The 24,418-nt window shown below is 44.2% G+C and overlaps 1 protein-coding gene across 3 annotated transcripts in view; it reads right to left on the bottom strand.

Moving 5' to 3' along the window:
- Positions 1-17,947: 17,947 nt before the first annotated feature.
- DMPK (DM1 protein kinase) overlaps positions 17,948-24,418 on the bottom strand; it is a 69,485-nt gene continuing 63,014 nt past the window's right edge. The window contains exons 14-16 of one of the 3 annotated variants that reach the window (XM_040323564.1): positions 24,347-24,417; positions 21,992-22,066; positions 17,948-18,650 (exon numbers count right to left, since the gene is read on the bottom strand). In XM_040323564.1, coding sequence (XP_040179498.1) covers positions 18,522-18,650; positions 21,992-22,066; positions 24,347-24,417 — 275 coding nt within the window. In that variant the 3' untranslated portion in view covers positions 17,948-18,521. The remainder of the gene's footprint in view (positions 18,651-21,991; positions 22,067-24,346; position 24,418) is intronic. The other 2 variants (XM_040323565.1, XM_040323566.1) reach the window with 2 other exon arrangements.

Below are 24,418 nucleotides of genomic sequence, written 5' to 3' on the forward strand. Positions count from 1 at the left end.
TGAAGCAATAAAGTTCTTCAAGTCATTCTGTCCGCAGCTCCACTTCCCCTGCCAGAGCTTCTGCTCTGTTCTAATGCCGCGTACACACGACCGTTTTTCATGACGAGAAAAATGAATTTTTTAAATTGGTCATTAAAAACGATTATGTGTAGGCTCCAGAGCATTTTTCTCGATGGGAAAAATGGGCATTAAAAATTTAGAACCTGCTCTATTTTTTCTCGTCATTTTTCACGGCGTCGTTTTTCTCGAGGTGAAAAGCGGTCGTGTGTACGCTTTAACGACGGGGGAAAAAACACGCATGCTCAGAAGCAAGTTATGAAACGGGAAATTTGCATAATCAGCCCAAAGGGTGGCGCCATTCTAATTGGAACGTCCCCTTTATAGTACCGTTGTACGTGTTGTACTTCACCGCGCTTTGCTCAAGCATTTTTTATCACGATCGTGTGTATGCAAGGCAACTGGCTGAAAAGCACAAGGCTGAAAAGCGCGAATCATCTCTCACGAAACTTCTACTAACACGACTGGTATTGAACTTCCCTTTAATAGTGCCATGGTACGTGTTGTACGTAACCGCGTTTTTGTTGATCTGAATTTCTGACATTTGTGTTACCGTGTGTATGCAAGACAAGTTGAGCCAACATCCGTCGAAAAAAATCCACGGTTTTGTTGTCGGAATGTCCAATCGTCTGTACGTGGCATTACAGTGTAGGGACAGCCCCACTGCAACAAAGCATTTTTACTTTCCCTAGAGTTGAGCTTTAATTTTGAGAATAAACTGCTCCACAGTGCCTGCAGCTTCACAGGTTGAAGGTCCATAGCCTGGTGACAGGTTTATGTTTGTTGGATTATTTATTGGCCCATATGTAGCATCGGATTGGATAATTGGCCCATGTGTAGCATCTTAAATCACTGACCTGGAAAACATTAGACCATGATTTCTATAAGTTTGGGGAGTACCGTATATACTCGAATATAAGCCGAGGCACCTAATTTTACCACAAAAAAATGGGAAAACATATTGACTCGAGTATAAGCCTAGGGTGCCATCTGCATGCTCACTGTGCCTCACTGTGTCCATGTGCATGCCTCACTGTGTCCATGCCTCACTGTGCCCATGCCTCACTGTGCCCATGCCTCACTATGCCCACGCCTCACTGTGTCCATGACTAGACTGACGTTTAACATGGGAGTCTATGGAAGGGGTGCCCGGATTTGAAAAATTGGTGCTCCCCAGCCGTAGGTCCCCTGGACAAAAAACTTTGCACACTTGTAGAGGAAGAGTGGAGCTACATGTGTGCCACGTTTGGGGTTCAGGAGACCTACGGACAGCCGGTACCAGTTCCCCAAAGTCCGGGAGATCAGGCACAAAAAGGTGACTTGAGTATAAGCTGAGGGGGCATTTTCAGCACAAAAAAAATGTGTTGAAAAACTCGGCTTATACTCGAGTATATACGGTATGTATTATTTTTTCTTGAAATGGTGTTCATCAGCAATCAGATTGACCAGATGTTGATATTCTCCTGTAAATGCACAGAGCAGATAAGTAGGATGAGCCTTGTTCATGAGTGTTCTCTGTTAAATGTGTCATTATATATATATATATATTTGGCCATGTTTACCATGGAAATAAACAAACCTTTGAAGGACAGCATGCTGCCGCTGCACTTTGAATACATATATGCATCTGTGAAAATCTTGAAGAAGTTCCATAATAGACCTCTGTTTTTAACGTGAGGGCACTTTTATTATCAGAACTCATGACGAGGATGAGAATACATTTCCTGCTTGTGGACAAAAATATCAGCATGACTCAACAACACAGGATTTGTTCTGCATTGGCAAGGATTTTCTGTTTCATAAATGAAACTTATTATCTAAGTTTCCCTGGGCTAGATACTTGTCATTGTCAAATGTGGTGAATACAGCTGGCTTCTCATTAAAATGTATCAGCAGCAGAACTCACCTCTGTGCCCATGAACACAACTCACCTCACCTGTGCACCCCTGTTCGCAACTCACCTGTGCACCCTTGTCCATAACCCACCTCTGCATCCCCTTTTAGGCAACTCACCTCTGTATACCCATCTGCAACTCAGCTCTGCACCCCCGCCCGGTCGCAACTCACCTCTGCACCCCCTATTCTTAAAGGGGTTGTAAAGGTACACACGTTTTTTCACCCTAATGCATTCTATTCATTAAGGTGAAAAAACATCAGAAGATTAGCAGCCCCCCAGCCCCCCGTTTACTTACCTGTCCCCTCGAAAGCCCCGCGCCGTGAACGTGCTGGCTTCTTGGCTCATTCATTGGTTGATTAAAGGAAGAAGCCATAGGCTCGCGCTGCTGTCAATCACATTCAAAGACGCTGGGGGGTGGGGCCGAGTGATATAGTGAATGGCTATAGCCGCCAGCTGTATCACGGGAGCGCGCCCGCAAGAACTAACCACCATGCGAGCTCACTCGCATGAAGGTGGTTAGTTCTTGCAGGGAGGAGCTAAGACAGCCGCCAAGGGACCCCAGAAGACTAGGTTCAGGGCCACTCTGTGCAAAACAAGCTACACAGTGACCTGCAGCTCACTTTTTTTCCCGCCGGGATTCCCAGCGTTTTTTAAGCTGTAAAAACACTGCGATGGAGCATACACCCGGCCGGGTTTTCCGACCAAAGCTCTCATGGCAGTTTTCCTGTCGGGAAACCCTGCCGTGTGTAGGGGCAGGGCCGCTGATAGAAATCATGGGCCCCGTACAGCCTACCAGACGGGGCCCCCTACAGCTCCACCCCTGGTCCCTCCTTCAACCCCACCCCTGACCCCCCCCAGACCCTGCCTTGAAACAAAGTGCAGGTTTGTATACAAGTGATAATTATTTTTCTCATGCATGCCGCCAATGCCATAATGTGCTTCAGACAGTGCCAGCCATGACACTAATGCCAAAACGCATGTGTTGCCTGCAGAGACAGTGCCACCCATGCTGCCAATGGCATTATGCCATTGGCGGCATGGGTGGCACTGTCTGCAGCACATTATGGCATTGGCGGCCCTGTCTCTGCTGCACATTATGGCATTGGCGGCACAGGTGGCACTGTCTGCAAGTAGCACATGTGTTATAACGCAGGCTACCTGCAGACAGTGCCACTCATGCCACCCCCCAAGCAAGCACACACACACCTGTGTTAGCCGGGAGACAGGAGTCACTTCCGCCCTGATCCTGCTGCTGCCTGGACTGTCCATAAACTATTCCTGTCAGTCAGATGCTTCTTTTTTCTCTTCTGCCAAAGCCGCCGCTTGTGTCTCTACTTCTTCTCTCTGCCGAGTGAAGAACAGAGCAGAGCGCCAAGAGCGAAGGGAGAGGAATCACTCCGCGGCGCCAGCGAAGAAGGACAAGCTGGCTGGGACTTGAGCCAGCATTAGTAGCGGGCGCGTAAGAGAAGAGAGTGGGTGGATGGGAGGATTTGGTCTGGATACGATGTTCAGTCAGGGCTGTGGAGTTTTTTTTTTTTCCTACATTAATTATTTCTCTGTGGAGGTTGCCCGGGCCCCCCTGCTGGCCGGGCCCGGTACAACAGGGCCAGTTGTACTGACCTATCAGCGGCCCTGTGTAGGGGACAAAGTAACCGAGCAGGTTCTTGGTTTTCCTCTCGTGTTTCCCGGCAGTAAAAAGTCCACCGGGAAACCCGTACGTGTGTACTAGGCATGACTGGTTGTAGCCTGTGATTGCAAGAAAGAAAATCACTCCATTTATGGCCGGCTTAAGGTCTTTCTTTGTTTTAATGCACCTGGAAAGTACTAGAACCTTTGTGGGGGCAACACATAAAAATTTGACCTGTAAGATATTGAATTAAATTCCATTTTTAAAGCACAGAGCTCTGTTTCAATTTTTTTACTTTATTAAAAGTTAAAGTGTGACATTTCTTGAATTTCTATGAAGCTGCAGTGCTTAGAAACACAGGAAGAAACAACTGCAGGTAAGCTGCGGTGTAGAATGGGAAAATGCAGACATGTTGCAAGTTTCTTCACTGCATTGAAGCTCACCCCGAGGCTGCGTTCAACTGAAAACATGGAAAACTTTTTTGTTCAAGTGAGAACGAGTCCTTAATTAAAAATCCAAACAAGAAAATAATGATGTTCTTCTTTCGAAATGTAAGATTTTTTACTTTTTTTTTTTATTAATCACTAAACTTCACACAATATATTTAAATACAAACATCTCCCAGAAACACTCATCCATATATTTCTTTACTATACACACAAATATTCACTTCCTTCCAAATATGTACAATAGTATATACAAAATTCATATTTACATCATTTTAATCGTAACAAAACATAAATAAAATATATTACATCAATATATTAGATATCTATATATATCTATATATAAACAGGTGTATATATACATTTATATAGATATTTTAGAACACAGATATGACTTGTGGATATATTCTATGGAAACTTATTCTGCAAGACAAAAATACATTCTGTGGACACGGTATGGTGATTGGCACCCAAGTGTGTGACTATCAGCATGCAACATTTTACAGAAATATGACAGCATGCAGTAAATAACTTCTGAAAGGATTGCTGGTTAGGCTAAGCTGATCCAACTTCTAATGGGAACATATGTCCCATTCCATCATCTTATCCTGGGAGTTACAAAATATGACCCACGGGCCACATCTGGTCTGCTACAAGAATTTACAGTGCCTTGAAAAAGTATTCATACCCCTTGAAATGTTACAACCAAAAACGTAAATGTATTTTATTGGGATTTTATGCGATAGACCAACACAAAGTGGCACATAACTGTGAAGTGGAAGGAAAACAATTTTTGCAAATAAATATGTAAAAAGTGTGGCATGCATTTGTATTCAGCCCCCTTTACTCTGATACCCCTAACTAAAATCTAGTGGAACCAATTGGCTTCAGAAGTCACCTAATTAGTAAATATATAGTCCACCTATATGTGTAGGTGGAGTGAAGCCTTCAGAGGTTTGTTAGAGACCCTAAGTGAACAAACAGCATAATGAAGGCCAAGGAACACACCAGACAGGTCAGGGAAGTTGTGGAGCAGTTTAAAGCAGGGTTAGGTTATAAAGAAATATCCCAAGCTTTAAATATCTCACAGAGCACGGTTCAATCCATCATCTGAAAATGCAAAGGTTATGGCACATCTGTAAACCTACCAAAACATGGCCATCCACTTCAACTGACAGGCCAGGCAAGGAGCGCAATAATCAGAGAAGCAGCCAAGAGGCCCATGGTAACTCTGGAGGAGCTGCAGAGATCCACAGCTCAGGTGGGAGAATCTGTCCACAGGACAACTATTAGTCGTGCTCTCCACAAATCTGGCCTTTATGGAAGAGTGGCAAGAAGAAAGACATTTTGAAAAGAAAGTCATAAGAAGTCCCATTTGCAGGTTGTGAGAAGCCATGTGGGGGGCACAGCAAACATGTGGAAGAAGGTGCTCTGGTCAGATGAGACCAAAATGTTACTTTATGGCCTAAAAGCAAAACTACATGTGATGGAAAACTAACACTACACATCACCCTGAACACACCTTCCCTATTGTGAAACATGGCGGTGTCAGCATCATGTTGTGAGGATGCTTTTCTTCAGCAGGGACAGGGAAGCTGGTCAGAGTTGATGGGAAGATGGATGGAGCCAAATACAGGGCAAGCTTAGAAGAAAACCCATAAAAGTCTGCAAAAGACTTGAGACTGGGGGTGGAGGTTCACCTTCCAGCAAGACAATGACATTAAACATACAGCCAGAGCTACAATGGATTGGTTTAGATCAAAGCATATTCATGTGTTAAAATGGCCCAGTCAAAGTCCAGACCTAAATCCAATTGAGAATCTGTGGCAAGATTTGAAAATTGCTGTTCCTAGACGCTCTCCATCCAATCTGACAGAGCTTGAGCTATTTTGCAAAGAAGAATGGGCAAAAATGTCACTCTCTAGATATGCAAAGCTGGTAGAGACACCCCCAAAAAGACTTGAAGCTGTAATTGCAGCGAAAGGGGGTTCTACAAAGTGTTGGCTGAATACAAATGCACCCCACACTTTTCACATATATTTGTATTTATTTGTAAAAACTTTTGGAAACTATAATTTTTCTTTCACTTCACAACTATGTGTCACTTTATGTTGGTCTATCACATAAAATCCCAATAAAACACATTTACGTTTTTGGTTGTAACATGACAAAATGTGGAAAATTTCAAGGGGTATGAATACTTAGAAGGCACTGTATCTGGCCCTGCAATTAGGGTCAGTGGCAAATGCACAGACTGAGGGTTCAGGTCAGCAGAGGCACCCCCTCAGGTCTCCACCCCCTCTCCATATACAATGTAGCCCTTGTACTAAAAGGTTTGTTTTTTTGTACATGCAACTGGGCAGGGTGGCATGCATGACCACTGATCAAAAAAGCTAATCATTGCCAGAGTTTATTCCTTTTTTCTTGTGGGGAAAATGAACAGTCATTAAAACTATGGGGTAGATTCAGGTAGGGAGCGCGTATTTCTGTGTGGGCGTAACGTATCCTATTTACTCTACGCCTCCGCAACTTTGACAGGCAAGTGCAGTATTCACAAAGCAAAGTTGCGGCGGCGTATCGTAAATAGGCCGGCGTAAGCCCGCCTAATTCAAATGTGGAAGATGTGGGCGTGTTTAATGTAAATTTATTGTGACCCCACGTAAATGACGCTTTTTACGAAAGGAGCATGCGCCGTCCGTGAAAGTATCCCAGTGCGCATGCTCCAAATTAACCCGCAAAAAGCCAATGCTTTTAACGTGAACGTGAATTACGCACAGCCCTATTCGCGAACGACTTACGCAAACAACATAATCAACAAAAAATTTGACGCTGGCCCGACGTCCATACTTAACATTGGCTGCGCCTCATATAGCAGGGGTAACTTTACGCCGGAAAAAGCCTTACGTAAACGGCGTATCTGTACTGCGATGGCCGGGCGTACGTTCGTGAATAGGCGTATCTAGCTGATTTACATATTCTAGGCGTAAATCAGCGTACACGCCCCTAGCGGCCAGCATAAATATGCAGTTAAGATACGACGGCGTAGGAGACTTACGCGGGTCGTACCTTAGCAACATTTAAGCGTATCTCAGTTTGAGCATACTCTTAAAGTTGCGACGGCGCAGATTTGGACTTACGACGGCGTATCTCTTTCTGAATCCGGCCCTATGTGTGCAACAGTTCAGCTTAATGCAAGCTGAGTTAAAAAGCCCCACAGATCAGGTGATGATCAGAACTACAACAGCCAACTGTGATCTTGAGTAAATAGTAAAAAATCTGTCAGTCCTGAGTCGTCTCTCTTATGCCGCGTGCACACGGTCGGACTTTTGACCGTGTGCACGTGCAAAACTTAGTCGGAATTTCCGACGAAAAAATAGAGAACATGCTCTCTATCTAAGTCCGTCGGAAATTCAGACGGAAAAAGTCAGATGCGGCATATACACGGCCAGAATATCCGATGGAAAACTTTTACCATTGGAAATTCCGACCGTGTGTACGCGGCATTAGGATGGTGACACTCCTGCCCATGTATTACCCAATAATGGTCACTGTACTCCCTCCCTATTGGTATGTTCTGTATATATATGGAATGGAATGCCCATATCAATTGAATTTTCCTATCAACGTAAATGACCAAATATGTAGCAGATCATGCCAGACCCCAGCCAAGAGGAAGAGTCAGGTGGTCCTATCTACAGGTATTTGGTTGACTTTAGTTAAGGAACAAGTGCAGTTTGGGCAAAAGGCTTGGTTCTGCTGTTTGCCACGAAGGACATCACATCCCTGGCATTTAATTTAATCAGTACTCAACTTTGCTGGGTGCATATAAACTCTTGTTTAAGCTAGGAATGTTTGGATATTTTTATTTACTATTACTGTATATAGCTTATTTTGGAAAATATATTATATATACATTTCTATGGAAAATATCAGACATTTCCCAGAAGAAGCTAGTCATGTTGACATGTCTGCATTCCATCCAGGCAAAGCAAGTTCTATAAATACAAAATACAAAAAGAGTAAGTGCCAAGTCTATCAGGCAGTATTATATGAAATAAAATGAACCAAATATCCACAAACAGTTGTATGTGAGATCGCAATACAGCTTCTGAAAAGCGTGACAAAACTTGGCAGTACTTTTTAAGTATTTTACTTCGCTGTCTTATTCAATAGATGCTGGTAACTGCGGTATAACTGCGCCTACTGGGTTTACAAGCATTTGATTTGGCAGATTTTAAGTTCTATAAGTGATAATTATTCTTGAAAACATAGTGGAAAAATAGGATTTTTGTACTCACCGTAAAATCCATTTCTCTGAGTTCATGGACGGACACAGCATCCTTTGACAGTAGGGTTATATCCGCTTCCTACTGTCAAAGGATGCTGTGTCCATCCATGAACGGAAGAGAAAATAGAATTTTTGTACTCATCGTAAAATCCACTTCTCTGAGTTCATGGACGGACACAGCACCCTTTGACAGTAGGAAGCGGATATAACCCTACTGTCAAAGCAGTGGCGGCTGGTGCTCAAAATTTTTGGGGGGGCGCAAAGGAAAAAAAAATTGCAGTCTCACTGTGCCCAAACGCAGCCACTGTTACATGCCATCAAATGCAGCCACTGTGCCATCAATTCGCACCACTGTGCCATGCCATTAAACGCAGTCACTGTGCCATGCCATCAAATGCAGTCACTGTGCCATCAATTCGCACCACTGTGCCATCAATTCGCACCACTGTGCCATGCCATTAAACGCAGTCACTGTGCCATGCCATCAAATGCAGTCACTGTGCCATCAATTCGCACCACTGTGCCATCAATTCGCACCACTGTGCCATGCCATTAAACGCAGTCACTGTGCCATCCATTGTCACCACTGTGCCATGCCATTAAACGCAGCCACTGTGCCATACATTGTCACCACTGTGCCATGCCATTAAACGCAGCCACTGTGCCATCCATTGTCACCACTGTGCCATCCATTGTCACCACTGTGCCATGCCATTAAACGCAGCCACTGTGCCATACATTGTCACCAATGTGCCATGCCATTAAACGCAGTCACTGTGCCATCCATTGTCACCACTGTGCCATGCCATTAAACGCAGCCACTGTGCCATACATTGTCACCACTGTGCCATGCCATTAAACACAGCCACTGTGCCATCCATTGTCACCACTGTGCCATACATTGTCACCACTGTGCCATGCCATTAAACGCAGCCACTGTGCCATACATTGTCACCACTGTGCCATGCCATTAAACGCAGCCCCTGTGCCATACATTGTCACCACTGTGCCATGCCATTAAACGCAGCCACTGTGCCCTTTAATGGTCGCCGCTGTGCCAATAAATTGCGTTCTTCCCCCCCCCCCGCCCGCCCGGCACTTACCTTTACTGGAGTCAGGCATCCACGTCCCACGATGTCTTCTCCCGCCCTCGATGACTGACAGGCGTCTCAGCCAATCAGGTTACAGGTAGCCAGAACCGGCCAACGTGATTGGCTGAGACGCCTGTCATCTTATTCAAGGGGCGTACAGTCTGTGCGCTCCGAGAATAAGCTTCCGGGACCCGAAGGCTGTATTGGGAAAGCCTATCAGAGCCGTTGGCTTTGATAGACATTTGCCTACAGCCAACCAGCTGGCGTTATTCAGATGGCCGGACATTGAGCGCCGACCATCTGAATAACAGCGGCAGCGGCGAAAATAACATAGATTCGTGCAATGCATGAATCTATGTTATTTCACTCAGTGGCGGTGAGAGCCAGAGGGGGCGGCGCTCCAGCGCCCTCTATGGACGAACCGCCACTGTGTCAAAGGATGCTGTGTCCGTCCATGAACGGAAGAGAAATATACTATATACTATCCAGTACCAATATATATCAGGTTAGTTTTACTTACTTGCCTTAAAGGGTCACTAAAGATATATAAATTGTATTTTTTAAATAACAAACATGTTATACTTTTTTTAACAAGAGATACAAACATGTTATACTTACCTCCACTGTGCAGCTCGTTTTGCACAAAGTGACCCCGATCCACGTCTTCTGGGGTCCCTTGGCGGCTCTCTCAGCTCCTTCCCACAAGGACTCAACACCTTCATGCGAGCTCTCTCACATGGTGTTGAGTCCTTGCAGGCGCTCTCCCGAAATACAGCCGGCAGCCATAGCCGCTCACTGTATCACTGGGCCCCGGCGCGCCTCGTCATTGGACGTGATTGACAGCAGCGCAAGCCAATGGCTGTGCTGCTTTCAATCAACCAATGAATGAGCCGGGAAGACGGCCGAGAAGCCTGATTGTTCACGGCGGGGGACTTTCGAGGGGTCAGGTAAGTAAAGGGGGGGTTCGGGGGGGCCGCTAATGCACAGACTTTTTTCACCTTAATGCATAGAATGCATTAAGGTGAAAAAACTTTTACCTTTACAACCCCTTTAACTTATCTTATGCCTCATACACACGACCGGTTTTCCCGACGGGAAAACTGTCATGTTTTCTTTTGGTCGGGAAAACCAGCCGTGTGTATGCTCCCTAGCAGTTGTTCTGACAGAAAAACTGCGGGGAAAAAATTAGAACATGTTCTATTTTTTCCCATCGCGAATGGCGGCGTTTTTCCCCCTGCAGTTTTCCTATGGGGAAACACTGCTGTAGAGCATACACACGCCCGGTTTTCCCCGACCAAAGCTCTCAGGCAGTTTTCCTGTCGGGAAAACTGTCCGTGTGTACACGGGGAAAAGTGACCGAACCGGTTCTCGGTTTCCCCGAAGGTCTTTTGACCGCCGAGAGACCCGATCGTGTGTACAAGGCATAAGGCTGCATTCACATCAAGTATTTGCTAGAAATGCTTTATTTTGTGCTTTTTCTTTAACATTTTTTGTGTGACAGCATAGGGCTGTCCTGTATACAACATACTGTATGTGCCAAAGAAGCTCATGCATCTTTTTTGGACGCATGTTTTCTACTGCTCATTTTAGCATGTTTGTCGCATGTTTTGCAACGTGCAAAAATGCAAGTTTGCTGGCCGAGTTTAGGGTTCCTTTAAGAATTAATGGCCCCCCCAAGCACGACGTGCATTTTTCAAGCATTTCTGCACGTTTTCACAGAACACGCAGATGTGAACAGAGTATAAAGGATTTAGCCACTAGTTTCGTTTTGACTGGTATACTTGAAGTATGCCAAAAAAATTCAAAGTTGAAAACCCCACATTCAAAAATAAACAGAAATCTCACACAATACTCACTTTATCAGACATGCATATCTGCCATTTACTACACAATGGACAATGTCTAATTACTGACATGCAGAACCACATCCATCATACAACCTGTCCAACCCACTGGATCTTCTGTGACTCTATTCTCTCTAATAAATAACCTGCAAGACATATATATATATATATATTCACCTCATTGTACTGAATAATTGAATTATCTTTGGGGATCCATACATATTAAAGCGGGGGTTCACCCTATAAACAAAAAAAAATAAAAATTTCTTCTAGCATTAAATGAGGCATAGTAGCGCGAGCTACAGTATGCCTGTCTTGATTTTTTTATCCCCGTACTCACAGTGCAATCCAACATTGAAGATTGCATAGTCTGTGCGCAGGCGCCGTATAGCGCCGTGAAGAGCCGAGACCTACTCCGGCTGTCTTCGGGGAGCGTGACGTGCCAGAGCCGGCCGTCAATCATCCTCCGTCTGGATAGGAACGCCCATTCCCCGCGGGGAGACGGAATCTTCAATGTTCAATCTTCTATGATTGCACTGTGAGTACGGGGATAAAAAAATCAAGACAGGCATACTGTAGCTCGCGCTACTATGCCTCATTTTATGCTAAAATGATGCTATGGAGGGTGAACCACCGCTTTAATGGGTAACTAGCGACTCCAATACTTACCTTGCCTCCCGTGATACTATAGCCCAGATTCTTAAAGACTTACGACGGTGTATCTCCAGATAAGCCATCGTAAGTCCGAATGGCCGCCGTCGTATCTATGCGCCTGATTCATAGAATCAGTTACGCATAGATTTGGCCAAGATACGAGCGGCGTAAGTCTCCTACGCCATCGTATCTTGGGGTGCATATTTACGCTGGCCGCTAGGTGGCGCTTCCGTTGTTTTCCGCGTCGAATATGCAAATGAGCTAGATACGCCGATTCGCGCCCGTCGCATTTAGTTACGCCGTTTACATAAGACATACACCGACGTAAAGATAAAGCAGGTCTCTAGGTGGCGCAGCCCATGCAAAGTATGGACCTCGGAACAAGCGTATCTTTTTACGTCGTTTGGCAGTGTTCGACGTATCTCAGGCCCCATACACACGAGAGAATATATCCGCGGATACGGTCCAGCGGACCGTTTCCACGGATAAATCCTCTCAAAGATTTCCGCAGATTTCTATGCGATGGAGTGTACACACCATCGCATTGAAATCCGCGCGGAAATCCTCTGGCGATGACGTGTCGCGCCGTCGCCGCGATTATGACGCGGCGACGGGCGCGACGCTGTCATATAAGGAATTCCACGCATGCGTCAAATCATTACGACGCGTGCGGGGAATCCCTTTGGACGGATGGATCCGGTGAGTCTGTACAGACGAGCGGATCCATCCGTTGGAATGGATTCCAGCAGATGGATTTGTTGTGCATGTCAGCAAATATCCGATCTGCTGGAATCCATCCCAGAGGAGATTTCTCCGCGGAAACAGATCCGCTGGCGTGTACACACCATAGGATCTATCCGCAGAAACCCATTTGCTGGGATTTATCTGCGGATGGATTCTATCGTGTGTATGGGGCCTTAGGCATTCTATCCGACGCATGCACACTGGGATACGTCTACGGACGGCGCATGCCCCGGTCGTGGAAAACGTCATTTACGTGGGGTCATGCTTTATTTACATAAAACATGCCCACCTCTTCACATTTATGCTACGCCGCCGTAACTTAGGACGCAAGTGCTTTGTGAATACAGCACTTGCCTCTCTAAAAATAGGTGAAAACTCCTGCGCTGTGTAGGATACGGGGAGAGGGACGTAACAAAAGAAATGGGGGGGGGGGGGGGGGAGGGAAATGCGCTAAGGAATAAGTGCAATATAGTGAGCACTGCAGCAAACAAATGAAAAGTCTATCCTTAGTAGACAAAAAGGTATATGCAACAGGTGGTGATTGTCTGCGCTGTGATATGGCTTAATCAAATGAGTGGAATGGGGAAAAAACAGTGAGTGAATGGGCTAAGGAAGTGACAGGTGATGCAGACACATGTTAACCTTACCGGTTTAAAACTAGATATAGTCCTGTCCGGACTGTAAAATGATACAGTGAAATTTTACACATAAGGATGTAAGTGAAAATCACAACAAAAAACTGAACGTGAACATAAAATCTTGAATAGGTGCAACACCAAAAAAAGAAAGAACAAGAGCCCAGTTCAACACTGGAACTGGTGCAGCAGTGAGGAAATGGTAAGGGTGAATCAGGTTCCAAATCCTGCAAAGAGGATACAGTCCTAACCAATCCAAACAAACGCATGCAGCCCACACCTCAGTGATAAGTGCAGCTTACCTTCCAGCTGACACAAAGGGCCAGACACATGGGATATAAACGTTACCAGTTTTCAGTTGGGTGAAACTCTTCCTGCCAGTTCTCAGTAATTGGTCACACATAGAGAGACAAAGATAATAAGGAAAATGTTGTAGCCTTGTACTCCTGATACTAATACAGCTGTAGGGAAAAGGATTTGATTGGCAAGGTGGTAGATATAGTCTCCACTTACACAACTTACACAGTGTGTAGGGAAGAAATGCACATCTCCACGAGTGCCGAACTCGTCTCCTGGTACTTCTCACTGTTGACAGCTTGTGGCTTTTAGTCTTGTGTCAGGCTGTCCACTCGTGTCAGGATACGGAGAGCCTGATGAAGTCACGTGGTGTGACGAATACGCGTCGGGACCCAGAGCACTAACCGGGAGCAGTACCGAACGGACGGCAGACGAGCGCGGCGCTCGTGGATACATGATCGCCATCTCACTGCTCCATGTGAGTTTTTTACTTTATGATTTTAGCTATTAAAGTTTCTGTACAGTTTTATGCTATGTGCACTATCTCCTCTCTCCGCCCCTTGCTCTCCGTATCCTGACACGAGTGGACAGCCTGACACAAGACTAAAAGCCACAAGCTGTCAACAGTGAGAAGTACCAGGAGACGAGTTCGGCACTCGTGGAGATGTGCATTTCTTCCCTACACACTGTGTAAGTTGTGTAAGTGGAGACTATATCTACCACCTTGCCAATCAAATCCTTTTCCCTACAGCTGTATTAGTATCAGGAGTACAAGGCTACAACATTTTCCTTATTATCTTTGTCTCTCTATGTGTGACCAATTACTGAGAACTGGCAGGAAGAGTTTCACCCAACTGAAAACTGGTAACGTTTATATCCCATGTGTCTGGCCCTTTGTGTCAGCTGGAAGGTAAGCTGCACTTATCACTGAGGTGTGGGCTGCATGCGTTTGTTTGGATTGGTTAGGACTGTATCCTCTTTGCAGGATTTGGAACCTGATTCACCCTTACCATTTCCTCACTGCTGCACCAGTTCCAGTGTTGAACTGGGCTCTTGTTCTTTCTTTTTTTGGTGTTGCACCTATTCAAGATTTTATGTTCACGTTCAGTTTTTTGTTGTGATTTTCACTTACATCCTTATGTGTAAAATTTCACTGTATCATTTTACAGTCCGGACAGGACTATATCTAGTTTTAAACCGGTAAGGTTAACATGTGTCTGCATCACCTGTCACTTCCTTAGCCCATTCACTCACTGTTTTTTCCCCATTCCACTCATTTGATTAAGCCATATCACAGCGCAGACAATCACCACCTGTTGCACTTGCCTCTCTAAGTTGCGGCGGCATAGCGTAAATACGATACGCTACGCCCCCCCACACTTACGCCGCCCTATGTGAATCTAGGCCACAGTCTGCAAGCTTCCCTGCACCGACATCTTCACCCAGTCTGTTTCTGGTTTTGGCATCTTTGCCCATTTTTATTCATCCTGGCACTAAGGCATGCCAAGAATGCTCTGCTTTAAAGCATATCTAAACCCAAAAACTGAAATGTTTTATATTGCAGCTTACCAGTCCCTAGATGTGGTGGCTTCAATTGTTTTTCTTTTTTTAGGATAAGAACATTTTCAGCAAGCACATAAAATACTTGTTGATCTTGCCAGAAATGTAATGTCCTAGTCACTTCCTGTAAGCTGAAAAGACAGAAAAACAATGTTATTTTTCTTTTGTAAACTACGAATACCTTCAACTACAATGTACCAGAGACAAACAAAATGTTCATCTCCGACTATGGTTGCCTCCATGGAAACAGTGGATAACTGAGTGTAGCCACAAAGGGACTAAAAACTATTAAACTGCAATATACTAAATTTTTGTTTTGGAGTTTAGATATGCTTTAAGTGCCCCACAAACATTTTACCTGTGGAAGTTTTGAGTATTGCTCAAATACACATTTTATCTTTTCTTTGTTCTTTTATTCAATGGTCAACCAATGAAAAATAGCAAAACTATGATTTGTCAATGAAGAACAAAGCAACGAGATAAATTTAATCCCACACTCTGCTATATCACATACTCACCTTCACTCCCTTGCTGCTCTGTTTAACCCTGGGAACAAAGAAAATACCTGGTACATCTGGGTGTAGAGGAGCATGCAACTTAACCCCCTCCCTTTCCTTTAATGTGACAGTGCTGGTGATTGGCCCAGCAAAGCAATATGGCACTGGGTAGGCCAATGTAAGTTCCAACAAGAGAGACCTGGAGCTAAAGCACCTGACAAATGAACCGAGTGGTGGCAGAACAAATAAAAGATGAGCATTTGTTCCTTGGGTGGGAGCATTAAAGCGGATGTGCCATTGCGCTCCGGCTTCACTACCCGGTTCCCTACGGCGCATGCGCGAGTCGCGCTGCGCCCGCCGATTGGCTCACACGCTGTGTGCTGGGAGCCGAGTGTTCCCAGCACACAACGGGGGACAGACGGGAAGTCGGGAAAAACCCGTCTTTTGCCCGAGACGTGTGGCCGGAAGTGGGTGCAAATACCTGTCTTTAGACAGGTATCTGCACCCCCCTGAAAGGTGTCAAATGTGACACCGGAGGGGGGGCGGGTTCCGATCAGCGCGAGTTCCACTTTAGGGTGGAGCTCCGCTTTAAAGTAAACAGGTGCATTGTCTTACATGGGCATAGCAGAGATTTGCCTTAAAGAGAAAATGAGTTATATGCTGTGAACGTAGATGAAAATAAACCTTGAACCCTTTGCACAAGTGTATACATCCCTGGTGCCTAACCTGTTGCCTTAAGGCGCCATGCGGTCCTTTGGTACTGTTGTTTGACCCTTGGATCCCAGCAGTCTGAAATGGAAGTGGGAGCGCTGGTTTGAAAAGAGTAGTTGCAGTTCTCTTTTACTAGCCTCATGTAATGTGTCCACAGTCTCTCACTGTTTCCTGCACTATGTCTTCCATCTCCAATCAAGCATGTGGCATGTCCACAGTCTCGAATTATAATTCCCTCCAGCATGTCTGCAGTATCTGACAGTTCTCTACAGCATTACATATACCTAATTAATATGTGTGGCCTTTTGGTGATGTCATGGGCCAAAGTTGAGGCACCCTATACTTCGTAATGTGACAACAACTGGTATTAATGTTTGCAACCTAAACGTTTCGTACAATCTACAGGTTATTAATAATCTTGAGCAAATCTAATGCTACATGCAATCAAATTCTAAATGCACACTGGGCGTTTAGCCCCTGTGCATCAATTTACAGTGTTTTTGTGTGCTTGGGGGGCACATGTACAGCATCCAGTCCCAGTGCCTGCAACCTGTCAGGCCCCGTACACACGACCGAACATGTCCGATGAAACTGGTCCGCGGACCAGTTTCATCGGACATGTTCGGTCGTGTGTACGGCCTAGCGGACAGGTTTCCAGCGGACAAAAGTTTCTTAGCATGCTTAGAAACTTGTCCGCTGGAAACCTGTCCGTCGGACATGTCCGCTGGTTAGTACGTCTAACCAGCGGACCGAAATCCCGCGCATGCGTCGAATTGATTCGACGCATGTGTGGAAGCATTGCACTTCCGTGTTTGAGAACGTCGGTGTCTTCTAAGTCACCGCGTTCTCTGTCCGCGGGGATTGTACACACATCAGACCAAAAGCTCCCAGGAGACATGTCCGATGAAAACGGTCCGCGGACCGTTTTCATCGGACATGTCTCCTCGTGTGTACAGGGCCTCAAAGTCTATAACAGGCTGAAATATGCTGCAGCGGGTTGCTGAACCAAGTTGTACTTATGTGTAGAGAGAAGTAAGGGTTAAGGGACTTTGAAAGACTGCAGGCAGAGGGGTTGGACTCTGCACCTGTGCCTCCCGGGAACACAAAAATGCAGAGTTTTAATGAGGGTTTCAACGTCCAGAGTGCATGAGGCCTAAACAGTTCACAAAAACAGCATATACCAATATACTCTAACATAGTTACCTATTTTAGGATAAACATTTTCATCATATCTTCTATAAGCTTTCTTTAAGTTCCATAATCACTTTACTGCATTGACAGTTTCCTTCTTTCCTTTCACACATTGTGAGCAACCTCCCACTTCTAGACATTTTCAGTTTTGGCAAGAGATACCAAAAAAAAGTGCACACATTTTACTGATATGCAGGTGTTTGATACAGACAAGCTATGCAGTACTAAAGGAGGGAAGGAGAGTATGATCATATGACTTACAGGCCGTAAAGAAAAATCTTTGGTGTAAAGTATCTGTGGTTAATTTAGAAGCAGAATCTCAACCGATAATGAGCAATTCGCAGTCAGAAAAAGGAAAAACCGGTTGAATCTATCAAAGACATCAAAGTGCCAGTAATACCAATTTCATTGTAGAGATGTACATAGTGTTTATAAGGCAAAATTATTCCTAAAAAAAAAATCTAAAAGATGGAAAAATCATCAAGTACATAAAAACATTCAGAGGTCTCAGCGCTTTTCCATGAAAACCTTCAACTACAGTGAAAACATTCACACGTCATGCAGCTTATCCACAGCAGCTAAAAATTCTGGTTAAAAATCATAAGTGAACACTCACAGTGTGATCATAAACCTTAAAGTGCACATCACCTACACACAGTGGAGTCGGCCATCTTGTGTGTTTAATCTACATTCAAGAGAACGCAGTCTATCAAATATTAGGGAGCCAGAAAAACTACGGCCAAGGTTCTGGCACCCAGCTACTTGAATTATGACACGCATTCATTTTAGTCATTCTACCTAAAAACTCACATCACTGAACACAGAATACTGCAGCAAAAACATTTCTGTGTCAGACTTATTTAAGACATTTGTGAGAAAAAAAAAACCATCTGGTTCAGATTGAATTCACACTGAATTGTCTATAGAGCAATATCTGTTTCGGGGCACTGAGAATCATCATATTGCTCAAGACATGTAAACCTTATTTGTTCTGCCTCTGAAAGTGAAATCTCAAGGATGTTGCCCAGAGCAGAGGAGGCATCATCCACGTCAAGGGCCAAGTCCAGATGTGCCAGAGGTATCCCATCCAGGATGAGTTTGGTTTAGGTACCTGTAAAATTCAGAATCAAGGTATTAAAATAAAATAAAAATATCTATACTAAATGAGTACCCATTATTTTGTACACTAGGCTGCCAAGGAGCAGAGTAGGGAAGGTGATTAACTTTTTTTTTATCTGGAAGTACAGATGTTTAAAGTGTAAGTATACCCTCCTATCGTTTTCAGCGGAAGTTGCCATCTTTGCCTCTGTTTAATCTACAACTGCCATGATGCTGCACATGTGATTAGTTATGACACCAGCCATTGGCTGGTTTGACAGTTTGGTTGAGAGCACAACCAATGGGAGTGTTGCATTTCTGACACGTGACGGAAATGAAACGGTTTTATGGATGGGTTTACTTCTGCTTTAAATTACGTGAAATGTTAAGACACAGTGGGGGTTTTTTACGAAAGGCAAATCCACTTTGCACTACAAGTGCAAACTACAAGTGCAAAGTACACTGAAAGTGCACTTGGAAGTGCAGTCGCTGAAAATCTGAGGGGTAGATCTGAAATTAAGGGAAGCTCTGCTGATTTTGTATCTCTATTGCTAGGAACTGTACCTGCCATACCTTATTTTCTTTTAAACGAACATCCTATTACTGCTATTAAACAACGATAAAATTGTTGGGTGTTGTGGGCATAAACATGACGCCGACAGGTCTTAAACTTTGAAGTTCAACTAACTGCCATTCCAGTGTCCATTGAGAGGGTCTCCGAGGATATTAGAAGCACTATCACTGAACAGTGTTAATGCACTTGGTGGCCATCATGTCAGGGAAAGTCAGGCCCCAGTAGCAGTGTAAAATGAAATCAGAAGGATTTCATTCAGAAGTGCCAAAATCCACCCACAACTGTTCCTGTGTCCACTGGGGCTGCCATGGTGGCCATTACAGGCACTCTTATACAAAAGTGGAATTGGTGGCGCTTACCCATTGGCTCAGTGAAAGTCACACCCCAAGTAACAAGGTGACACTAAATTAGAGAATGGCACAGACCTTTCTAACTCATTAAGGTAATAGGGGGCATATTGTGGTATCTATGTATGTGTATATATATATATATATATATATATATATATATATACACACACATATATACAGTGCCTTGCGAAAGTATTCTGCCCTCTTGAACTTTGCGACCTTTTGCCACATTTCAGGCTTCAAACATAAAGATATAAAACTGTTATTTTTTTTGAAGAATCAACAACAAGTGGCACACAATCATGAAGTGGAACGAAATTTATTGGATATTTCAAACTTTTTTAACAAATAAAAAACTGAAAAATTGGGCGTGCAAAATTATTCAGCCCCCTTAAGTTAATACTTTGTAGCGCCACCTTTTGCTGCGATTACAGCTGTAAGTCGCTTGGGGTATGTCTCTATCAGTTTTTCACATCGAGAGACTGACATTTTTGCCCATTCCTCCTTGCAAAACCGCTCGAGCTCAGTGAGGTTGGATGGAGAGCGTTTGTGAACAGCAGTTTTCAGTTCTTTCCACAGATTCTCGATTGGATTTAGGTCTGGACTTTGACTTGGCCATTCTAACACCTGGATATGTTTATTTGTGAACCATTCCATTGTAGATTTTGCTTTATGTTTTGGATCATTGTCTTGTTGGAAGACAAATCTCCGTCCCAGTCTCAGGTCTTTTGCAGACTCCTTCAGGTTTTCTTCCAGAATGGTCCTGTATTTGGCTCCATCCATCTTCCCATCAATTTTAACCATCTTCCCTGTCCCTGCTGAAGAAAAGCAGGCCCAAACCATGATGCTGCCACCACCATGTTTCACAGTGGGGATGGTGTGTTCAGGGTGATGAGCTGTGTTGCTTTTACGCCAAACATAACGTTTTGCATTGTTGCTAAAAAGTTCCATTTTGGTTTCATCTGACCAGAGCACCTTCTTCCACATGTTTGGTGTGTCTCCCAGGTGGCTTGTGGCAAACTTTAAACAACACTTTTTATGGATATCTTTAAGAAGTGGCTTTCTTCTTGCCACTCTTCCATAAAGGCCAGATTTGTGCAGTATACGACTGATTGTTGTCCTATGGACAGAGTCTCCCACCTCAGCTGTAGATCTCTGCAGTTCATCCAGAGTGATCATGGGCCTCTTGGCTGCATCTCTGATCAGTCTTCTTCTTGTATGAGCTGAAAGTTCAGAGGGACGGCCAGGTCTTCGTAGATTTGCAGTGGTCTAATACTCCAATTTCAATATTATCACTTGCACAGTGCTCCTTGGGATGTTAAAAGCTTGGGAAATCTTTTTGTATCCAATCCGGCTTTAAACCTCTCTACAACAGTATCTCGGACCTGCCTGGTGTGTTCCTTGTTCTTCATGATGCTCTCTGCGCTTTAAACGGACCTTTGAGACTATCACAGTGCAGGTGCATTTATACAGAGACTTGATTACACACAGGTGGATTCTATTTATCATCATTAGTCATTTAGGTCAACATTGGATCATTCAGAGATCCTCACTGAACTTCTGGAGAGAGTTTGCTGCACTGAAAGTAAAGGGGCTGAATCATTTTGCACACCCAATTTTTCAGTTTTTTATTTGTAAAAAAAGTTTGAAATATCCAATAAATTTCGTTCCACATCATGATTGTGTCCCACTTGTTGTTGATTCTTCAAAAAAAATTACAGTTTTATATCTTTATGTTTGAAGCCTGAAATGTGGCAAAAGGTCGCAAAGTTTAAGGGGGCCGAATTCTTTCGCAAGGCACTGTATATATATATATAGGCTGGATGTTCACTTCTAAAAGCTTAAAATTGAGTAATGTCTAGTACACACTATTAATTTTTTTAGTTTGGCTAATTAACAAAAAACTGAGGGGCTTGGGCTAGGGTCACTGTACTAACGATACGATTTTAGTAAAGTGATCTCCCCGCTAAGCTATTGTGTTCTGACAGGGGGGCTGCCCCAGCGCCAGAACACACCAGTCAGTGCTAGCAGACATTGGCTGCAAGCACTGATTGGATGCCGATCGGCAGATGTTTTTCTGGCATGCCTGTTCCACAGAAGCCAGACGTTCAGCTGACTTCTGTCACCCATGGGCCAGGTGTCGGGCAGTTTCTGTTGAACTGGCCGATACGGGACGATATTCGGCCCACGTGTACCAGGCATTGGGTTTGCTTTAAACTTGAAGGACAAAACACATGAAAGAATGGGGAGTCTACCCCTCTACACAGGACAAGGTAACACACACAAGATGTCAGGTCTCCATATTCTGGTAGACATGATGTCACAGACTCTGGTGACCTGAGAATTTATTTCTGTAAAGACACAGAAGGGAGCTAGCTTCTACCCCTCTTTACACAAAACAAGACAACAGGTGACATGCATGTGACATACCCGCGAGAAGAGCAGCATGTGACGGTGAACTGGTGTCACTAAGGGGTGGCAATAGGAAGGGATACAGCTATCTAGCTGAGAAAGAAGACAGACAAAGGTTTGGAGTCAGCCCTGGAGGTTGCAAGAAAAAAAAAAAAATCTGCTTAATCCTTCCTATTTCCCCAGATTTACATGGGTCTCCCTAATAGGTTCCCAATCTGTCCATCCATCCCATTCAACAATTCCATGGTCAGATATAGTTTGACATTTCTACTATGCCTTCTACCAAAATCATGTGTGATTCTCTAGGGTTTATATAATAACATCATGCAAATCGCAAAGATGTGTAGTAATCGATATCAACCAGATATCTATCAGAAACAGCAAACTGGTTTGTAGAACGTTACATAATAGGACCAGCTATGGGTAAATGTTGTCACACCGGTACACAAATGATAGCATTTAGAGATATATTTCTATACCGGGTTGGATACCTTAATGTTAACCAGGCATGCTCAGAATCAAGTCGACGCATGCTTGGAAGCATTGAACTTCGTTTTTTTCAGCACGTCGTTGTGTTTTACGTGACCGCGTTCTGACACGATCGTTTTTTTTAACCGATGGTGTGTAGGCACGACTGACCATCTGTCAGCTTCATCGGTTAACCGATGAAAACGGTCCATCAGACCGTTCTCATCGGATGGACCGATCGTGTGTACAGGGCTTAAGATATATGGTAATTGTAGCATAAACAGGTTAAATAAAGACAATGGGCCAGATTCAGCAAGAATTTACGCGGCGTATCTATAGATACGCCACGTAAATTCAAAGCTGCGCCGGCGTATCTTCTTTCTGTATTCAGAAAGCAAGATACGCCGAAATTAGGCTAAGATCCGACTGGCGTAAGTCTCTTACGCCGTCGTATCTTAGGGTGCATATTTACGCTGGCCGCTAGGTGGCGCTTCCGTCGTTTTCGGCGTAGAATATGCAAATGACCTAGATACGCCGATTCACAAACGTACGTGCGCCCGGCGGACTTTTTTTACGTCATTTGTGTAAGGCTTTTCAGGGGGAACCTTGCTCCTGCTTCTATGAGGCGTACGCAATGTTAAGTATGGACGTCGTTCCCGCGTCAAATTTTGAATTTTTTACGTCGTTTGCGTAAGTCGTTCGCGAATAGGGCTGGACGTAATTTAAATTCACGTCGAAAGCAATGACGATTTGCGGCGGAATTTCGAGCATGCGCACTAGGATTCTTTCACGAACGGCGCATGCGCCGTTCGTAAAAAACGTAAAGTACGCGGGGTCAACAATAATTTAAATAAAACACGCCCACATCATCCCCATTTGAATTAGGCGGGCTTATGCCGGCCCACATACGTTACGCCGCCGTAACTTAGGGCGCAAGTTCTTTCTGAATACGGAACTTGTGCCCTAATTTACGGCGGCGTAACGTATCGGAAATACGTTACGCCCGCACAATATTATGCAGGGCTACCTGAATCCGGCCCAATATCTACTTGGTTGCTATTGATTTATGTGCACTATTGCTCTTTGTCCTATGAAGCCCACATAATTGTCTTATCTGGGGCTTACAAATCAATGTAAACTCCAGGATCCAGTCAGACCAATCTAGGAGCCACCAGGTGTTTTAAATGGGATAGAACATTTTCCTTATATTGAAAACAACACAAAAGAAATTGCTGGCTCCTTATGTTCATCCATGTATTGGTCTAATGCACAAAATATAGCATCTCTTATCTGTATAAAATTGAAAGTCCTCAATCTTTGGGTAGCCACAGTTGTTTTTTAACCAAGTTCTACCTTTCATTAAAAATTAAAATCTAAACTCCAATATTTGTTAAACTCTTATCGTACACACGATCGGAAATTCCGACAAGAAAACCGTGGATTTTTTTACGACAGAATGTTGGCTCAAACTTGTGTTGCATACACACGGCCACACAAAATTACGACCGTCAAGAACGCGGTGACGTACAACACTACAATGAGCCGAGAAAAATTAAGTTCAATGATTCCGAGCATGCGTCGAATTGATTTCAAGCATGCGTGTTTTTTTGCGCGTCGGAATTGCATACAGACTTCGGAAAATTTGAGAACCAGCTCCGACAGAATTCCGACAGAAAAAGTCAGATGGAGCCTACACACGGTCGAAATTTCCGACCAAAAGCTCACATCAAACTTTTCTTGTCGGAAATTCCGATTGTGCGTGCGCGGCATTACTGTACGTGCTTAATTACGTCTTTCCTAGAAACTTGACCCCCTTTGAAATTTCCTAAGCTAGACATGCTATTACACTTTTATGTTCCAATACAACAGCCTTGAGCCCCATTCTATTTCCTACAGAAATCTCACTTGTCTAATCCTAGAGGTAGGTTCAGAGTTCTGGTTGCAGGTTTCACATCTTCGGGGAAGGAAAACTTTGTC

Source organism: Rana temporaria, chromosome 9 (genome assembly GCF_905171775.1).
Source record: "Rana temporaria chromosome 9, aRanTem1.1, whole genome shotgun sequence".
NCBI classification, from domain to species: Eukaryota; Metazoa; Chordata; class Amphibia; order Anura; family Ranidae; genus Rana; species Rana temporaria.